Below are 17112 nucleotides of genomic sequence, written 5' to 3'. Positions count from 1 at the left end.
ATTTTGTTCAACAAATTTAAACTTAAAGTTAAATAACTCCAAATATCAAAAAATTGGAAATGTCACTTTGGGGCGAAATTGATCAGTATACAATTAAGTATCGGTTGGAAAGGGAAATTTCCTTATCCGCTTAATTTCGCTCTTCTAAAACCGAATAACGCGTTTAAAATCTTACAACTAGTGAAATTAATACTTTAAATGCAAAATTAAATTTTGAAATTTCCCTTTAAACGCCTTAAAGTAGGCAATTTCATTTGAAATAAGTGATTTCTATCACAATAAATGACTATTTCATCATAAAATGAACTTTATTTTAACTGTTTCATATTCTCAATAGGTACATAATTTCCCAACTAAGGCTCCACAGAAATGTTAAAACAGATAATGTACGGGAAGACCTATTAGCAATCGATTGTTTAGTAGCAATGATTTCAGCTAAATGAGAAATATATTGCAAATTCCAAAAAAAATAATGCAAAACCAACTTTTTTCTAAAAAAATTCAAATCTACGCTGATCTCTAGACATCTGCGAACCAGATGACGTAAAAAGTTTAAGATCATTACGACGGTTATGAGTTCCTAGTATGGAATTACAATGTAGTACCCGAATTTCACCCCGCTGATCAATTTGACCCCGGTTTACGGTACCTATGCTGTTTTTCATTTTTTTTTTTACAATTGTTTGCAGTGAAATTCATACAAATGTTAAAACATTGCAAAATGATATAGGGTGACTTAGGGTATTATCGGCAGTTTTATTCTCTTCGTCATGGGGGGTTTTTGCTCAAACAGCATCAAATTAGACAAGGAATCATAATACCCACACTTTTCGCACCATTTCATTGCAGAAACGGAGAATTGACCTTCTCACCATACTAAAATTCAGCTCATTACTACAAATCTAGTACTTCATCGATCTGTCCTATTATGGTGATAAGTTTTACACAGAAACGAATTTTCAAAAATCAAATGCCTCAATTCCTACTTTTTTTAAAAATGGACCTGATATGCGAGTGGGGGCAATGTAGGTGTGAATGAATTTGGTTAGCTGGCGCATGATTTGGCGCAGAAACGAATGGAGGGAGAATCGCATTGCTACAGATTCTCTACTTCTTAATCAAAAATTCTACTGCAAAAATGATGTCAGCTGCAGATGCAGTAACGAGCTCGTTTTCGCCGCCATAGTGTCCATCAAAGATAAAAGAAAACCGCTTACTGCTCTTCTAGACTTACTCCAATCAATCATACTCAATAAAGCAAATTATTTCACATCAGATGATGCACTACCGTAGGAAAATAATCCCTCTAGTCAATACAGTAAACTCCTAGCAATATTGTCACCAGAATCTATAAATAGGACTCATCAGTTCCGACCGCAACCATTACGCGCCGGGTGTTAATGTTGCAATATTAGAGTTCAGAGTTTCTGGTTTGCAACTTTTATCATTGATAAGTAGTGTGTCGCTGAGATACAATATTGGTGGTTTCAAATTGGTAGTTTAAGTTGTTCATTTGTTGAGTGGCAATTTAGACAGATTTGGTCTAAGCAAATAGTGCTCATATATCATCCAGTATGAGCCATGAGGAGGTAAGTTAAAAGACTCAGTTAACGACAACTTCTAGTAAGAAGTCAAGTGTAAATCAGTAAACGATATTCTAGTGAACTTTGAAGAAACGACACAATCATTCTGTGATTCAACCCAGAAGATTTAACAGCTGACTTATAAACAACAATAAGTGAACTGCATCTAACCGGAGCCATTCAAGACGGTCAATCATCGGATGATGAACGGGTGGCGAGATAACGATAACATGCTGTCCAAAAATGGTGCGGTGAATTAGTTGATAGGGGTAATGTAGAGTGGCCCAAAATAATTAAAATCTGGAATTTAAAGTTTTTCCTTTTGAACATTTGAGCGTTAGGTTTTGCGTGGAGGACGAATCATACTCAAATTTCAAAGGTTTTTTACAAAAAGTGTGACATGTGTATGCGTGGTGTGAGGGAGGGAGGGGGTGGGAGTGACCATGTCGGTGTCTATGGCAAATTCAATCAGCAGTCTAAGTACTATCTAATGAGCTAGAAGTGTACCGTTTTCAGCAAAGTTGTACAGCAGGTGAAGAACTATCAGGCAACAGCAAACATGGTTCGAAATTCTTCCACTATAAGGTGCCTGCGTCTAAAATGTTCAAACACATATAGCTCAGTATTCTGTTTGCTGGGACGATGGCACTTTTGGCAAAGATGTTTAGTAAGCTAAGAACTATCTGATGAAACAGAACTATTTATCCAATTGATTTTACGTTTATTCTCAACGATTGCTAATTTCTTTAGCCATTCCAGCGAATTCTCCATTTCAATAAAGGCCGGACGGAACGGTGGTTGAATCGTTCGCTATTGCTCTGTTGTTAGTAAGATAAAATCTCAACTACTGCTTCATATTGACTAGAAATTTGATTGTTCATTTGCTCTCCGGCTGTTCGGGCTCGTTTAGTAGTTAATCATCAATATTAACTTCTTTTCCCGATCAGCCTAGATAGCTGTGTAGTGTCGGTAGCGATTGTCTCAATTGACTAAGAATAACACTACAGACCACCTGTTCCGGGGGTAAAAGTCCACCAAACAGGGAACCCCAATCCAAGGTGTCAGGCGAACCGTGCTGATGGATGAATGGTTGAAGGGGGTTTAAAAGATGCTCGATCTTTAACGGAGCCTGTAACGTAGGTAGATCACCTTGTTGTATTGCGTTTCGGCTAAAGATCTACCAAACCGAACCCTAGTGACATCCCGTTTGTCAAACTGGGAAAATGTATTTTGGTAATCAGGATTAATGGTACAAAGTTCTTGTTACTGGCGACAGTTTCTAAAATTGCATTTATTCTGCTTTGCTGATAGTGAAAGACTCGGACTTTGCCCACGCGAGACTACACTTGATGTTGGGAAAACAAACATGCTTTACGCATCTAATTGCGTACTAACCTGTTAAGGACTGCTAAGTTCTGATAATTCAAGGACTAAAGTGAATTCTTATTGCAGAACACAACACATTCTGCATTTGACAGAGTTTTGCAACTAGCCTAAAGCCCCGGGGTTTCTTTGTTGTCCTGAGACTAAACTAGAAGCAATACATGGATGGAGCTAGGCTAGAGTTCCGATGCATGGATAAATATCAGTACCAACGTTTTGTTTTTCTCAGAAATCAAATCGATTGTGTTTGATTTAGGGCGCACTTTCACTGGGATTAAAAACGGTACCTTTTCATTGCATTCGATTTCTTGCATCTCTGAGGTAACAAAACAAGAACTGTACAGAAATCGATACTTCATTGCCTCTCAGTGGCAATGGAGTAGTACGATATGCACTAAATACTATGGATATGGGTAATGTCACAAAAGCTCTAAATACTGGTCGCAGTGGCTCACCCGAACAGAAAAAAATACGTCGTCCCGTACGGCCTTGAAGATTTCTTTCAGAATTCATTCAAGAAATTTTACCAAGATTCTGTCAGAGAATCTTTCATAGATGTTTCTAAATTTCTCCTACGGTTCTTTCAGAGATTCCTGCAGGATTTTTTCAGGGAGTCTTCTTGAAATTCTTTCAGGTATTGCTTTCTATCTTAGATTGCTCCCGGGATTTCAGGGGTTTCTAACGCCTAACGAGAAAAGCCAAGAAATTTCTTGCAATCTGCGTACTTAACATTAGTAGTTAACCATCAAAACTAAACTAACATCTGTTCGACAAGTATATGGATGGACTCATACTGACCGAACCGCCTTTGTTTCGGCTGCCTGTTTGCTTTACTTATCAAAATGATTTAAGCCGCAAACATCCCATATCTTGTGTCTGTGGCACGCATGATACTGAGAGCTGAGACGCCAGTGACAGAAAAGTACGGAACTCCATAGAGAACTTCCTAGTGAAATCCCTAAGAGTTCCATAGGACTTTGAGGAGGAATCTCTAGTAGTGGAATGCAAGGCGAAAATTCTTAAAAGGCTCCTAAGGAAATCAGTAGAGGGATTCCCGGCGTAATCACTCGATAATTTTCTGCATAAATCCCTTCAGCATCCTCAGAGGAACTTGTGGAGAAATTTTCGGATGAATCCCCGGAAGAAAACCCGGGATTCCGGCATAAACCCTAGAAGAATTTCGGGATGAGAATTCCTGGGAAATACATGGAAAAAAAACTAATAAGGAAGTCCTGTTAAAATCTCTGGTGGAATTACGAGAGAAATCTCTGAAGAAATTGTTTCCTGGAGAACTCTTTGACGAATTCTTAGGAGAGGTCCTGGGTATATCAATGGAAGAATTCCTTTTGGAATTCCTAAATAAGTGCATGGAGAAATCTTTATAGGAAGCCTTGTATAAATCCCTATTGGAGTTACTGGATAAATTCCTTGTAAGTTTCGTGGAGGAATACCTGGTGGAATCCCTGGGGAGAAAATAGACAGGCATGCCTGGCTATTGGAATTGGAATTTCAGGAGAAATCCTTGAAAGAACTTCTGAAAGAATACCCGGAGTTAATCCCTACAGAAATACCTGGATGAATCTTCAGTGTTGGGGGATTTTTGGAGGAGCCCCAAGCGAAACCCCTAGAAGAACCCTGCGGCAAGGTTGCGACCATTCATTTCCAAAGATTTACATTCATTTGCTATTATCTCAGTTCAGAAGCATGCTATCGAAAAACAATGTATGGATGAATTTAACCTTGTAGTTTTATCTGAAAGTTTGCCGAATAACATTGGGGTCGCGCACGCATTCCAAAGTCGTGAGAGAGCTGTGAAGGCAACTCTCCACGCGGTGAATATAAATTTCATTCACGCTGCGGAAAGTTGCCTTCACAGCTCGCTCACGACTTTGGAATGCGTGCGCGACCCCAATGTTATTCGGCAAACTTTCAGATAAAACTACAAGGTTAAATTCATCCATACATTGTTTTTCGATAGCATGCTTCTGAACTGAGATAATAGCAAATGAATGTAAATTTTTGCAAATGAATGGTTGCAACCTTGCCCTGCGGGATTCCTGCAGATTCTTTTCTGTTAGAATTTCTCCAAGAATGGCTGCTGGGTTTCCTGCGAGAATTTCTCATGTGGTTACGGGATTTTCTAAGGATTCCTTCAAGAATTCCTTTCAGAATTTATCTAATAACTTTTCTGGAGTAACCTCCTGAGCTTTTGCTAGAATTTCTCTAACTTTCCTTACAGGGATTTATCCAACAATTTATGGATTCCTCCAGAAAACCACCCAAGGATTCAGGGATTTCTTCAGAATTCCTCTTTGTATTCTTACTGTAAATTCTCGACAGATTCATTTGAGAATTTCTGTTGTAATAGTTTCTGGAATGCTACCGGGATTTCTCCAGTAATTCGTGGTAAGAATCCCTCGAGAAGTCTTGCTGGAATTCATCAAGCAATTCTGGAAGACTCTTTAGAGCAATAACTGCAGAAATACCATCTGAATACAAATGAGAATTTCCAGCCAGAATTCTGGAAAGAATGGAGAAATCTTTGTAGAAGTTACAATCGGCGATAAATGTATTTTTTTTTATTTCGGTAGGTGCGTACGTAAGTAGCAAGGTATACAATTCTAATCTTGCCACTCTTTCCATACATCTTCGGCCACTCTACTGTTACCCCAATATGGTAAATCCCTAGTACCATTTTAATGACCAATTCAGTGACAAATTTTGAAAACGACGTATAATCAATGGTGTAGCATTGATTATACGTCGTTTTCAAAATTTGTTGCTGAATTAGTCTTGTAAAGTTTTTGAGAACCGTGATAAAGCCTAATATTTTTAATTTTGGTTTTATGATGATTGTAAGAATCTCATCTAGTCTTATTTGAATAAAAAAAATACTGGGTATGTCTCTTCCCAAGAAACAGAACTAGCCGAATAACAGTTTCTTAAGCTAAAGCTTGCTTAGGAGTGCTTTGCTCCATTCTTGTACAGCAAAAATGTTTGTTGAGTTATTGGTATTCGATAAACGACTTCAAAAATATCGAAGCTTATGAAATTCATCGATTGCCTCAGCTTTGCTCAGAGTTGCGAAATAAATCAATGTCATCTCTACCGAGTAAACGGGTTCTGAAGCACACGTTTGCGACAGCTGCATTCAACAGTATGTAGCATTACAAAGCATTACGAAATTCGATTAAATGGAGTATCCCCATGAAATGACCAAAAATAAGGTGTAGTTTTAATCCATTACAACATGATGAAGGAACTGGCAGATATTCATTAGGTAAACTACCATAGCACAGATAAACAGATAATACACTGTAGCATTGGGCGGTTATGTATTCGGGAAAATGGTTTTAACTGCAATTTGTTCCAACCGTTAAGTATGTTTGTCTGTCACCAATCCTGAACCGTCAAGTGATAATATCGTTATGATAAGTATATATCATATCATATAAGTGTATCAATTTTCCCACTCTGAAATTATTTCTCATTTTTTCAAAGGTATTCCAACTCAAGTATGCCAATACAGGTCCCCAGGCTCTCCAAATTATTGCGCGTAATTTTGCATACGTAGTCCACCGGTAAATAAAAGCTAGGTACTATAATCACAAATCACACCCGCTCCGCTTAGATGAAATCACAGACAAACAGACGTTTTACTTTACTCATTTCTCATCGTTGCTTCTGTCTTGTTGACCTGTTTCCCTAACGCAGCTCAATCAGAATTGGGCGATAAGCTTTCTTAGCGATGAGTTCAATCACAATTTGTTCCAAGTGATACGTCTCTCCGTCTGTGACGGAATCTTCTTGGTCGTTGATTGAGATAGCGTCATGGTAGCAAAACTTAAAATCTAGGTAATACCAGCAGTGCCACAAAACAACGTCCGTCCACACAATTGTTGTTGTCCACCTATTGTATGTCCTATAGTATTTATTTAGGTATAGATATTTATTTACCGCGGCAGCGGCGACAACGGCACCTAATTTTCTGTGTTGTTATCTAGCTGGCAAACTCTCCCGATTTGGCGTTGATTGGTGCAGGCAGACGCGCGGCACGGCGCGCGCGACGGAGATAGCGTGAGTTGCCAATCTCTTCTAGAACTGAAACTGGAAGCACCGCACCGCCGCGAGCGCGACTGTTTCCATCACCATCATTCATCATCCGGGCCTCATCTCTCAACTCAATAGTCACCCGGTGGTCCAACCGTGCGGATCGTCGTTATTCTGTGTTGTTTTGTGTATTTCGCGTAATTCGCGTCGTCAAGTGATTCCCGAAACGAGAAGAGTTATTCGAAAAAAAAAAACCTTAAACGATCGAGTCGCGAATTTCGTGCGTGCCACAGTGCTGAATTACAGAATAGCGGAAGAGCACATCAGTTCTGCCTGTTTTGTGTGTTGATTTTGTCCGGTAAGACCTTGATGTCCCCCACTTGAACCATCATTATTTGAACAACTAACCGTGCAATTTTAAGTACCGTGGTGGCGTGTGACCTAAGTCTGTAATCTAAGGGCACGCGTCAACAGGTGTCCCAGTAAAAAGCAAAGTGACGGCTAAGATTGTATTTAGTAGCGCATCGCAAAGTACAGGCACTTTGATGAGTTTCTTATCGTAAAAACGTTAGATCGTAAAAGAGGTTGACGGTAGGTTACGTGTTTTTTGCAATGTGATAAGAAGCGAATTGATTGAATGGTGAAATAATGAAGTGCATTTGTAATCAGTTCTAAACATCGAAGAGTGTGATAAAAAATATTTTGTATTTTTAGGACCATGAGTGGCGGTTGAACAACATTTTTTTTAATTTGATGAAAAGTTCACCTTCTAAGTGTTCGAACAAAAAACAGAAACTGATCAGCAATCAAGTAAATTACAAATTCATTGCAAAAACTATATTATTTCTGGTCGAAATGGATGATTTCGAAGCGTTCACCAAAAAAAAATCGGTAAAGCTAAAGCAATAATAAATAATTTTGAAAACATCGAAAAGATCGGAAATGGAACTATTTCACCGAACTAGTTAGCATCAGTTGTGATAATATGTTTGCACAAGGATGCAAGTCTATTCTTTACAATGCATTATAAGATCAATACCTCTGTATTAATCGTTAGCTGTGTGGTTCAAGATGCTACTTCAAGTAGAATTTTTCTGGCTGAGAAGAGAGCATAAAATATCAACTCTTTCTGTGGTCTGTATGGCACTAAAATGCTTCACATTGTATAACTCTGTATTATTCGTTATTTTTGTTCACAAAGTGTTACTTCGTTTGAGTTTTTTTTACTGTGTATTTGCTAATTTGTTTATTTGAGACTAATATTCATCTAAGAGTCTTAACGAAGTTAAAACATGTTATATAATCATAAGAAAATTACAAAATTACAGCAAAAAATCAACAATGTTCATAATTTTAACAGTAACGAAATGTATGAATAATAACAGTTTGCTCTATTCAGGTTCCTTCCGTTAAAATCAATTGCATGAGTAACTTCGTTGAACGTGGTCTACGTGTATCGCACTGAGTCGTGTTATACGTAACGGCTGTTTCGGCGATCCAGCCTCAAAAGTCCCGTCTTTGAAGTGATCTTGAAGGACCATTTATAGTAATCTGGGATAAAAATGCCGATAAGTGGGTGCTACTCATCGGGATCTTCGCAGTGCACATGGCCTTTGTGACATGACACCTCATTTCTAAAGAGTCAATCCCAAGAACTTGACAGCGGTTGGCATAAGAAGCCAAACGCTGATCCTCCCGCCTTGGAAGATCTCGCAAAGCAAAGCGCACAAACTTCTTCAGTATATTTTCAATGTAAGCTTATAAGGAAAAAGGCCAAACAACGATGGAGCGCAACAATAAGCAATAGAGTGACGTCAGGCAGTGGGAATCTCCGAACTTGGTAGCAATTTGCATGATATTGCCGTTTTGTTCTAGATATAATGTCGTCGTAAAAATAACAGAACAGTAGACCTTGATCGATGATCATACCTAGGTAACGAACTTGCTGTACGCGGCCAGCATCCAAAATGGTGATCGCTATGGAATTCTCAGATTCCAAATGGTCACCTTTCTTGTGAATGGGGAAGATTATGCCTTCCTTGCAATCCTGCGATAGTTGTTCGGTTTCCCGGATCCTGACTATTAACCGATGCAGACTGGGCTCATCTTGATGAGTTGAGCTGCGATACCATCCTCACCAGCTGATGTGATGCGCCAACTTGGTCAAATTATTGGGGGGGCAAAGCCTGGTTTTTCTGATTTTTTGTATAGGAAAATCGAAAAATCGTCAAATATTGGGGGGGCAAAACCATGCTTGCCCCCCCTAAGTTGGCGCCTATGCAGTGTGTTAGTTAGTGGCATCCTTAACTTCCTTCAGTGTTTGAGTTGGATCATTTCGGTCCTCTGTTGCACTGGCGTAGCCGTTTCCTCCGTTGCTTACTTCACCCGTTCCTACCTTGCCCACGCCATACAGGTGCTCACCGAAGTGCTGCTTCCACCTTTCGATCACCTCACGTCCGTGAAGTAGCTCCCGTTTGTATGCATGCCTTCTTAAGCTCGCGGCATGAATCTATTCCGGGATGCATTGAGCTTCTGATCATGTGCCGAGGGCTGAAAATCTCGATAATTAAGAAAAATAATAATAATAATAACTCTGATCATACTTCAGCGTTTCTTGAGAACGTTACAGCAATTCCATTTCATCGCACTCCGCTTCCTTCACTTTTTCTGAACAGCAGGTCGCTTTATCCTAGACTCAGGTAAGATTCTGTTAAGTTCTCTCTTTATTCAAACTTCTAGGTTGGATACAGAATAATTTTTAAATCTAGGCTTGCTGTCAGCTTAGCATATCACCAAAGTCTTGCTCTGCTAGATCTCCCTGCTAGAAGATATTGTACGGGGCCAACCACGACGGAAGTCGCGATTGCGCGCAGGCTGTTCCCTGGCTACTTTCGAGGAACCTTGATCAGTCGGAAGTTATTCTCCGGAGGATTCATCCGTCAGGGGCATAATTGATTGCTGTTCATAAGTTTCAACGACATTATTGTCATCCTAATCGTTAATATAAACGTCATCTTCGTCGTTTGGTACTGCCTGGATCGTTGTGACTGTGAATTCTTCAATTGGGACCATGGCAGCTGAACGTTAGGAACGGATGCTTCTGGTTTTCCATTGATTGCACGTGGTCGAAGCTGATTCGTATGAATTATTCTACCACGGTCCACGACTTGGTTCAAGATTTTTTTTTTATAAAAGGTTAAGTTTATTTGTCGATATTGCTTATAAAAATTATTCACATAATTACTTAAACGTCGACATCAATAGTGAAATTTAGTTCATCGATATCTATCCGTCCATTACAATCATTAATGAAGGAAATATAATTCACTAAAATCTTCAATAACTTGGTTCTCGTCCTTGTTCCAATTCGTTCAAGATCACATTGTATGTACTGCTCTACGTCACCATCTACATCCGACCAATAGACATAACTTAGAGCAATGACTTTCATACGCTTCATGCCCAGATGTCCTCTGTGCAGCTGTTCCAAGACTTTTTGCGGTACCTCTGAGAATTCATGATCCTAGCCTTAGGCTAGTTCATCTCGGGACCCACGCTTTACTTCCCTTCCGAAGGAAGAACTCACAATTTGCGAGTTTGTCGGGAGTGGAATTCGATCCCAGGTACTCGGCGTGATAGTCAAGTGTTCTAACCATCACACCAGGTCCGCTCTACAGACCTGTCGTGTTATTTCCTGATTCGATCCGCAATGAGGATGTCGTCCAAGAAGGGTTTGACCCCGAAAATACCAACATGGTTGCTGGAATTCTCCGGGCACCGACTTGACTGGAATCGGTTGTACTGGAAAAGTCCTCGATGAGTGTTGATCGTGAGTAGATTCCTTGAACTATCATCGACCTCAAATGGCCGGTAGGCATCTGACAACTCGACCAACTAGATGGAGCAGCAGATGACGGTCGGACTGCAACGCTTCATTCAGGCCGGTGGAATAGTCTCCACGAATACGAACCGAGATGTTGTCTGCTTTCCGTACGACGACTGTTGGTGTTGTCCAGTTAGAAAATTGAACAGGAGAAATTATGCCGTTGTAGATCGGACGTGCTTCCGGCGTGACGTTAAGCTTCACCTGTGTCTTGGTGCATCAGCCGAGAAATCTTCAGGAAACTGCCGCTTGAGTTCCTCCACGGAATCATTCGGTCGTTGGGTGACTGCACTTACGAGGCTATTGATCGGAATGGACCAAAGGTCGAATAGGTCTGGGTGCTTCTGGACTTCAATTATTCAAATATAGTACGTCCATCGCAGAGCGGAATTTTTTTTGCTGATAGTGGCAAATCAGGTTCAGACTGGCGTTTTTAAAAGTCGTCGTTGGACATCTTCATCTAGCTTGGTGGAATCCCTGAGTGTACTCCAGGAGGAATCCGTGAAGGAACCTCTGGAGAAATCTCAGAAGATCTCCCTTAAGAATTCCTGACAAATGCTCCTGGAGATACTCATAAAGAGACACCTGGAAGAATCCTTAACCCAGGAGCGGTCGCGTCGTGAACTGAGTACACGCACCATGGTATACATATGGTACACAACGTGAGCGTGGTGTCACTACGGATGGCCGAAGACGCGACTGCTCGAGGGTTAAAGAAGTCTCTGTAAAAAAAAACTCCTGGAGTAATCAATGATGGGATTTCGAGAGAAATCACATGACATGAGGAACTCGCAGAGGAATTACAAAAGGTACTTCAGGTGAAATCGCTGAACGAACTTCATGAGGAGACTTTGAAGGAATGCAAGCTGGATTAACCTAGAGAAATCCTAAAGTAAATCTCGTAGTATATCGCGAAGAAGCTAAAACAATCCCTGAACTACTGCAAGAATCCCTGAAAATGCTCTTGAACAAACTCCTGAAGGAACTTCTGAGAGAATTCCTTAATGAGGGAGTCCCTTGAAGAATCACTAAAGGAACTTCAGGAGAAACCACACAAAGAACCCCTGGAGGAACCGCAGAAGAAACTTCTAATTTTTTTCTGGATACGACTGAGGTTATGTACTGTTACGGTTTGGCTTCGCAGTCTTAAGGGGAATGGAAAACACTAGTTTTTGATTATTCCCGACGTTTCGGTCCGTTTGGGACCTTTTTCAAGGGTTCAGAAAACCTTAAAGATTGAACCCTTGAAAAAGGTCCCAAACGGACCGAAACGTCGGGAATAATCAAAAACTAGTGTTTTCCATTCCCCTTAAGACTGCGAAGCCAAACCGTAACAGAAACTTCTAAAGCAATCCCTGATGGAACTCCCAGATAAATAATGAAATAAGTTTCAGATGAAATCCCTCAAAGAATTCCAGGAGGAATTTCTGAAGGAATTCCTAGAATTAACAGCATTCGATAAAATCCTGAGGAGTCTCTAAACAAGCTTCTGCAGAAATCTACCAAAGAGCTTTAAACGAAATCTTTGAAGGATTTCTTAAAGAAATCTTTGAAGAAATTAGAGAAGAAATTCCTGAAGAAATCTCTCCAACGATTCAAATTCAGTAACAAATCCCTGAAGAAATTTCTGGAGGAATTCTCGCAGAATTACAGAAATAGTTCCTGCAGAATGAAAATATCTTTCAAGGAATGCCATAAAAAAATCACACAAAGAAGTGCACAAGAAATCCCTCAGAGAACTCCAAGAGAAATGCTTCAAAAAATTCCAGGAGACATTCCTGAAGGTATCTCTTAGGCCTTAGGGAACTGCTGAAGGAATCTCTGAAAAAATGCATGGACATATTTCTGAAAAAAAAAATCCCGGGGGAATCCCTGCAGAAAACTAAGATAGACTTCCTGAAAAAATCCTGGAGGAGTCTCTTAATGATCTTCTACAGGAATCTTTAAAAACAAATCTAAGGAATCTCTGCTGAAATTGCTGGAAGAATTCCTGAAGAAAAACCTGGAGAAAACCAAGATTTACTTTCTGGAGGAATACTTTAGGGAATTTGTAGGAATGTGTAGGAATTACTAAAGGATTTTCTACAGGAATCCTTGAATGAACTCCAAAAGAAATCCCAGACGGAACTTCTAGAAGAATGTCTGAAGGAATTCCTGAATAAACCCCTAAATAAATTTCTGGAGGACTTGCCCTGAAAGACTTCCTGGAAAAATCCCTCAAGGAACTCAAGCGAATCAATTCTAAGAATTCCTGGAAAAATTCTTCAAAGAATTTCTGAAGGATTCCCTGAAGGAGTTCTAGGAGTTCTTTTAGAAATCCCTGGGGGAATTTGAGAATAAATCTCTGAAGGAGTTCCTGAAGAAATCCTTTATGGGGAAATCCCCCAAAGATGTCCAGAAAAAATCGCTGAATAAATTTCTAGAGGAATTCAAGAAGAAATTCGTAGAAGAATCCCTGAAATAATTCCTGGATAAATCACTGAAGGAGTTCCTGGAGGAATTCCTGAAGGAGTTTATGAAGAAATCCTTCACGGAATTCCAGGAAAAATTCCACAAAACATGCAAAGAGGAATCACTGCATTAATTTCTGGAAGAATCCCTGAAGAAATTCGAGGAGAAATCCCTCAAAGAAATTCATCAAGAAAATCCATGAGAAATATCAGTAGTTTCTAGAAAAAAAAATCTCGGACGAGTTCTTGAAGGAACTACTGGAGGAAATGTCTAAGAAATTCCTGGGAGAATCCACGAAAAAAATCTCAGAGGCATTTCTTACGGAATTCAAGTAGACATTCCTGAAGGAATCTCTGAAGAAACTTCTAGAAAAATCATTGAATTAACGCCAGGAGAAACCTAAAATAGAACTTCTAGAGGAATGTTTGAAAAAACTCCTAAATGAAACCCTGGAAGAATCACTGAAGAACTTTCTGAATCAATCCCAGAGGAAGCAGGGAACTTTCTGGAGAAATTTCTGATTGAACTCCAGCTTTTGAAGGAATTCCTGAAAGAGAAACTCCTGGATGAATCTCTGAAGGAACTACAGGTCGGACTCGATTATCCGGAGTCGGGTTCTGAAGCTTCCCTAACATGTATTTATCTGAGAAACAAAATGTCATATGCAGCTGAAATCTTGACATTTCGTCAAGCCAACTTTGATTAGTATTCACTGAAAATCTCAGCTTTGTACAGCATTCCGATTGTCAGATATATGTATGACAAGCTTCAGAACCCGACTCCGGATAATCCAGTCCGATCAGTACTGGATACTTGAATTAACTTGAGTTAAATCTCCTGACGAAACTTCAGGAATTAAATCTTTGAATGAATTATTGAAGATAGGCAGATTTTCTTCTGGAGAACCACCACTTTGCGGACGAGCGTTGCTGCCAGCTAATTTACTGACACTTGTATTAATTAAATGCCTTCAACTTTTGTTTGGGACTGACAGTTCAGGATTACCAGTGAAATTGTTTCGGTGCAAATTTCAAGGAACTTCTAGTATATTTAATTATTCATTTTTTACTTTTTATCTACAGTCGAGCTTAGGGACACTTCCAATGCCTGGCATGGAACTTTATCAATTTCTGAAAGTTCTGAAATAATCCTTTCTGTGATTCCTCCAGAGCTTTCAGTCTTCAAGGATTCCTTCGATTTGAGAAGAAGACTCAATTTTGAGCTGTTGTGGAGAAAAGCAGAAGTACCACTTAAGAAACTGTAATGAGTTGCTTTTTGAATATTCTGAAATAGAAAAGCTTTTTTCAATTTTATTATGAATCGGTGCGCAGAGTAGGCACACTTGAAATAAAGTACCGTATACAGGTGTTCAATTTCCGGTACAGATTCAGATTACCGAATGTTCAGCAAATTATTAGCGAAGTTCGGCCAAAAATTACCGAACGTTCGGTAAACTGTACTGAAATATCAATTATGTTTTCGAACGTTCGGTAAAAAATAACTGAACTTCGGTAAAACTGTACTGAACTTCTGTAATCCAAACTTTTACCGAAAATAAAACAGCCGAACAAGTGACTCTAAAATTAGTGTGGGTCTTTCGTTATTATAATACTAATAACATCAGTTAAGTAATAGTTATTTATGTTGGATTCATAACAGGAATATTAATTTTATTTTGCTTTTTACGGCGAACTCATAAAAATTAAAAGAATCATTGAACGTATCATTGTCAATTAAATTATGTTTGTCTCCAAAATTTCCAGCCAAAACATGCATCTATACAGTATGTATATTAGTATTCATTTTATGATTTGTTTTTATTACTCTTCCGACAAAAAACCCAACAACTCACTTAGTAATTAAGCGCAAACTCATCATCATGACTCGCATATTGATTACCTACGTTAAGTATTATGAATTCTCCGGACGTGCGCCACGATAGCGGCTATCAATCAAATCTTGAGCCTTCCTTCTGTATTGTGCCGAGGAGAGATTGGCAATCGAAAACTAGAAAAATGACAGTCACGTTGCTGTCCTATCGGCGCGATCCAGACAAAGCTTTGATGATCATCGCTTTTCGGCAGCAAATGTGTCATCTTAAACGGTTTAATAAATGTGAATAATTAATTTGCGTTACCCCTAAAAAGAAACTCAATTTTCCTTGCGACAAGACTAATAATGTACTTCTATCCCCCCTCAGGTCGCCATGTGCCTCGAAGGAAAAGAAGACGCCCCGGTCAGCCTACCGAAGGAGTCCTACCAGCAGATACTCGAGGAAATAGTCCGCACCGAGTTGGACACGGATGACTACACCATCGAGCTGAGTGCCGGCTCCAACAAAGGCGACAACTACATGGGGGTGGTCTTCCGAGCGCAGGCCGAGTGTCGCCGCACCGGCAAGAAACTCTCCGTCATTGCCAAACTGCCCCCGCAGAGCGAAGCCCGGCGGAATCAGTTCTTCACCCGGCCCAGCTTCGAGCGGGAGATCAGCTTCTACACGGAAATCTACCCGATGATGGCGGATTTCCAGCGAGAGAAGGGAATCAACCTGGAGGATGGGACGGAAGCGTTCAACCAGATTCCACACTGCTACCGGACCAGCTTGGTGGACCTGGAGGAAGTGATCATGATGGGAGACCTGAAAGCGGCCGGCTTCGACATGTTCGACCGGCATCAGGAACAGAAGTACGAACACTTCGAGTTGGTCATGCGGACGCTGGGGCGGTTCCACGCGTTGTCGTTCGCCCTGAAGGATCAACATCCGGAGCGGATCGAGAAGTTCAAGGGAATGGTGGAACTGTTCACGACACGGGAAGACGACGGCCAGATGGACCAATGGTTTTCGATGTTGACCACCCGGATGATGGACGCACTGGATCGGGAGAAGGATCCCGAGGTATACGAGAAGGTGCAGAAGGCGATAGAGGGTAAATTTATGGACAAGGTCAAGGAGCAGACTAAGGGAGAGCTGGCGGAACCGTACGCGGTCATCTGCCATGGCGATTGCTGGAACAACAATATGCTGTTTAAGCATGAGGTAAGAAGGATCGTTCGAGAAATTTTAGGTCATCGAACCCCATGAAATTCATAACACTCTCCCCTTCCAGAACGGCATTCCCGTGGACATCCGGTTACTGGACTGGCAGATCGCCCGGTACGCATCCCCCGTGCTAGACTTGATGTACTTCCTGTTCACTGCGTCGACCAAACGACTCCGAGACCAACACTACGAAACCCTCCTGAACGTGTACCACCAAAGTCTGTCGGACTTCCTGCGCCGGCTAGGATCCGATCCGGAAAAGCTATTTCCCCGCACAGCCTTGGACGAACAGCTGCGGCAGTTCGGACGGTTCGGACTGCTGATGGCTGTAATGCTACTTCCGATCATTACCACCAAAAGCGAAGACGTTCCAGATTTGGAGGAGATGGCCGAGAAGATGGAAAGCGGAGCGGATTTGTCTGCCGAGGTGGACAACTTCCGGTCGGAATCGACGGAGGACATCTACAAGGAGAAGATCGTCGGTTGTTGTCAGGATATGGTCCGACTGGGGTACATTTAGGGTTTATTGACGTTCGACGAAAATTGTTTTACAGTATTTCTGTGTAAGTATCATTGTCCGGGGAGACCAAAAATCCTAGATGTAGCTTAAAACAGGGTCCAATTCTAGCATTTTATGCCTAAGACACAACTACCAGTTACGAATAAATAATCAAAACACGAGTGGCATTAAGACGTTGTTTAGCGACCTAGTTGAAGATGGG

General features: G+C 40.6%; 2 protein-coding genes across 4 annotated transcripts in view; one reads left to right on the top strand and one right to left on the bottom strand.

Annotated features, from left to right (window-relative positions):
• The window catches only part of LOC109412994 (kinesin-related protein 5), a 50601-nt gene that overhangs the window by 21400 nt on the left and 12089 nt on the right, over nucleotides 1–17112 (bottom strand). The gene's annotated exons all lie outside the window — the stretch shown is intronic.
• LOC109402235 (uncharacterized) lies at nucleotides 1409–17071 on the top strand. 3 transcript variants are annotated; one of them, XM_062845290.1, is made up of 3 exons: nucleotides 1409–1589; nucleotides 15551–16387; nucleotides 16458–17071. In XM_062845290.1, exons 1-3 carry the CDS (start codon nucleotides 1575–1577, stop codon nucleotides 16908–16910), a joined length of 1305 nt encoding a protein of 434 aa, XP_062701274.1. In that variant the 5' UTR covers nucleotides 1409–1574; the 3' UTR covers nucleotides 16911–17071. The 3 variants fall into 3 exon arrangements, with proteins under 3 accessions (XP_062701274.1, XP_062701275.1, XP_029729996.2); XM_062845291.1 differs by lacking the exon at nucleotides 1409–1589 and adding an exon at nucleotides 6928–7043; XM_029874136.2 differs by lacking the exon at nucleotides 1409–1589 and adding an exon at nucleotides 7048–7374.

Source organism: Aedes albopictus, chromosome 1, assembly GCF_035046485.1.
Source record: "Aedes albopictus strain Foshan chromosome 1, AalbF5, whole genome shotgun sequence".
In the NCBI taxonomy this organism is placed as follows: Eukaryota; Metazoa; Arthropoda; class Insecta; order Diptera; family Culicidae; genus Aedes; species Aedes albopictus.
The sequence above is the reverse complement of the archived record's forward strand: the minus strand, read 5'-3'. Positions and strand labels throughout refer to the sequence as shown.

What these genes read in the sequence shown, in the direction of transcription:
- LOC109402235 (XM_062845290.1), top strand. An exon ending in ATATGCTGTTTAAGCATGAG is followed by an intron (nt 16,388 to 16,457) that starts GTAAGAAGGATC and finishes CTCCCCTTCCAG; the next exon opens with AACGGCATTCCCGTGGACAT.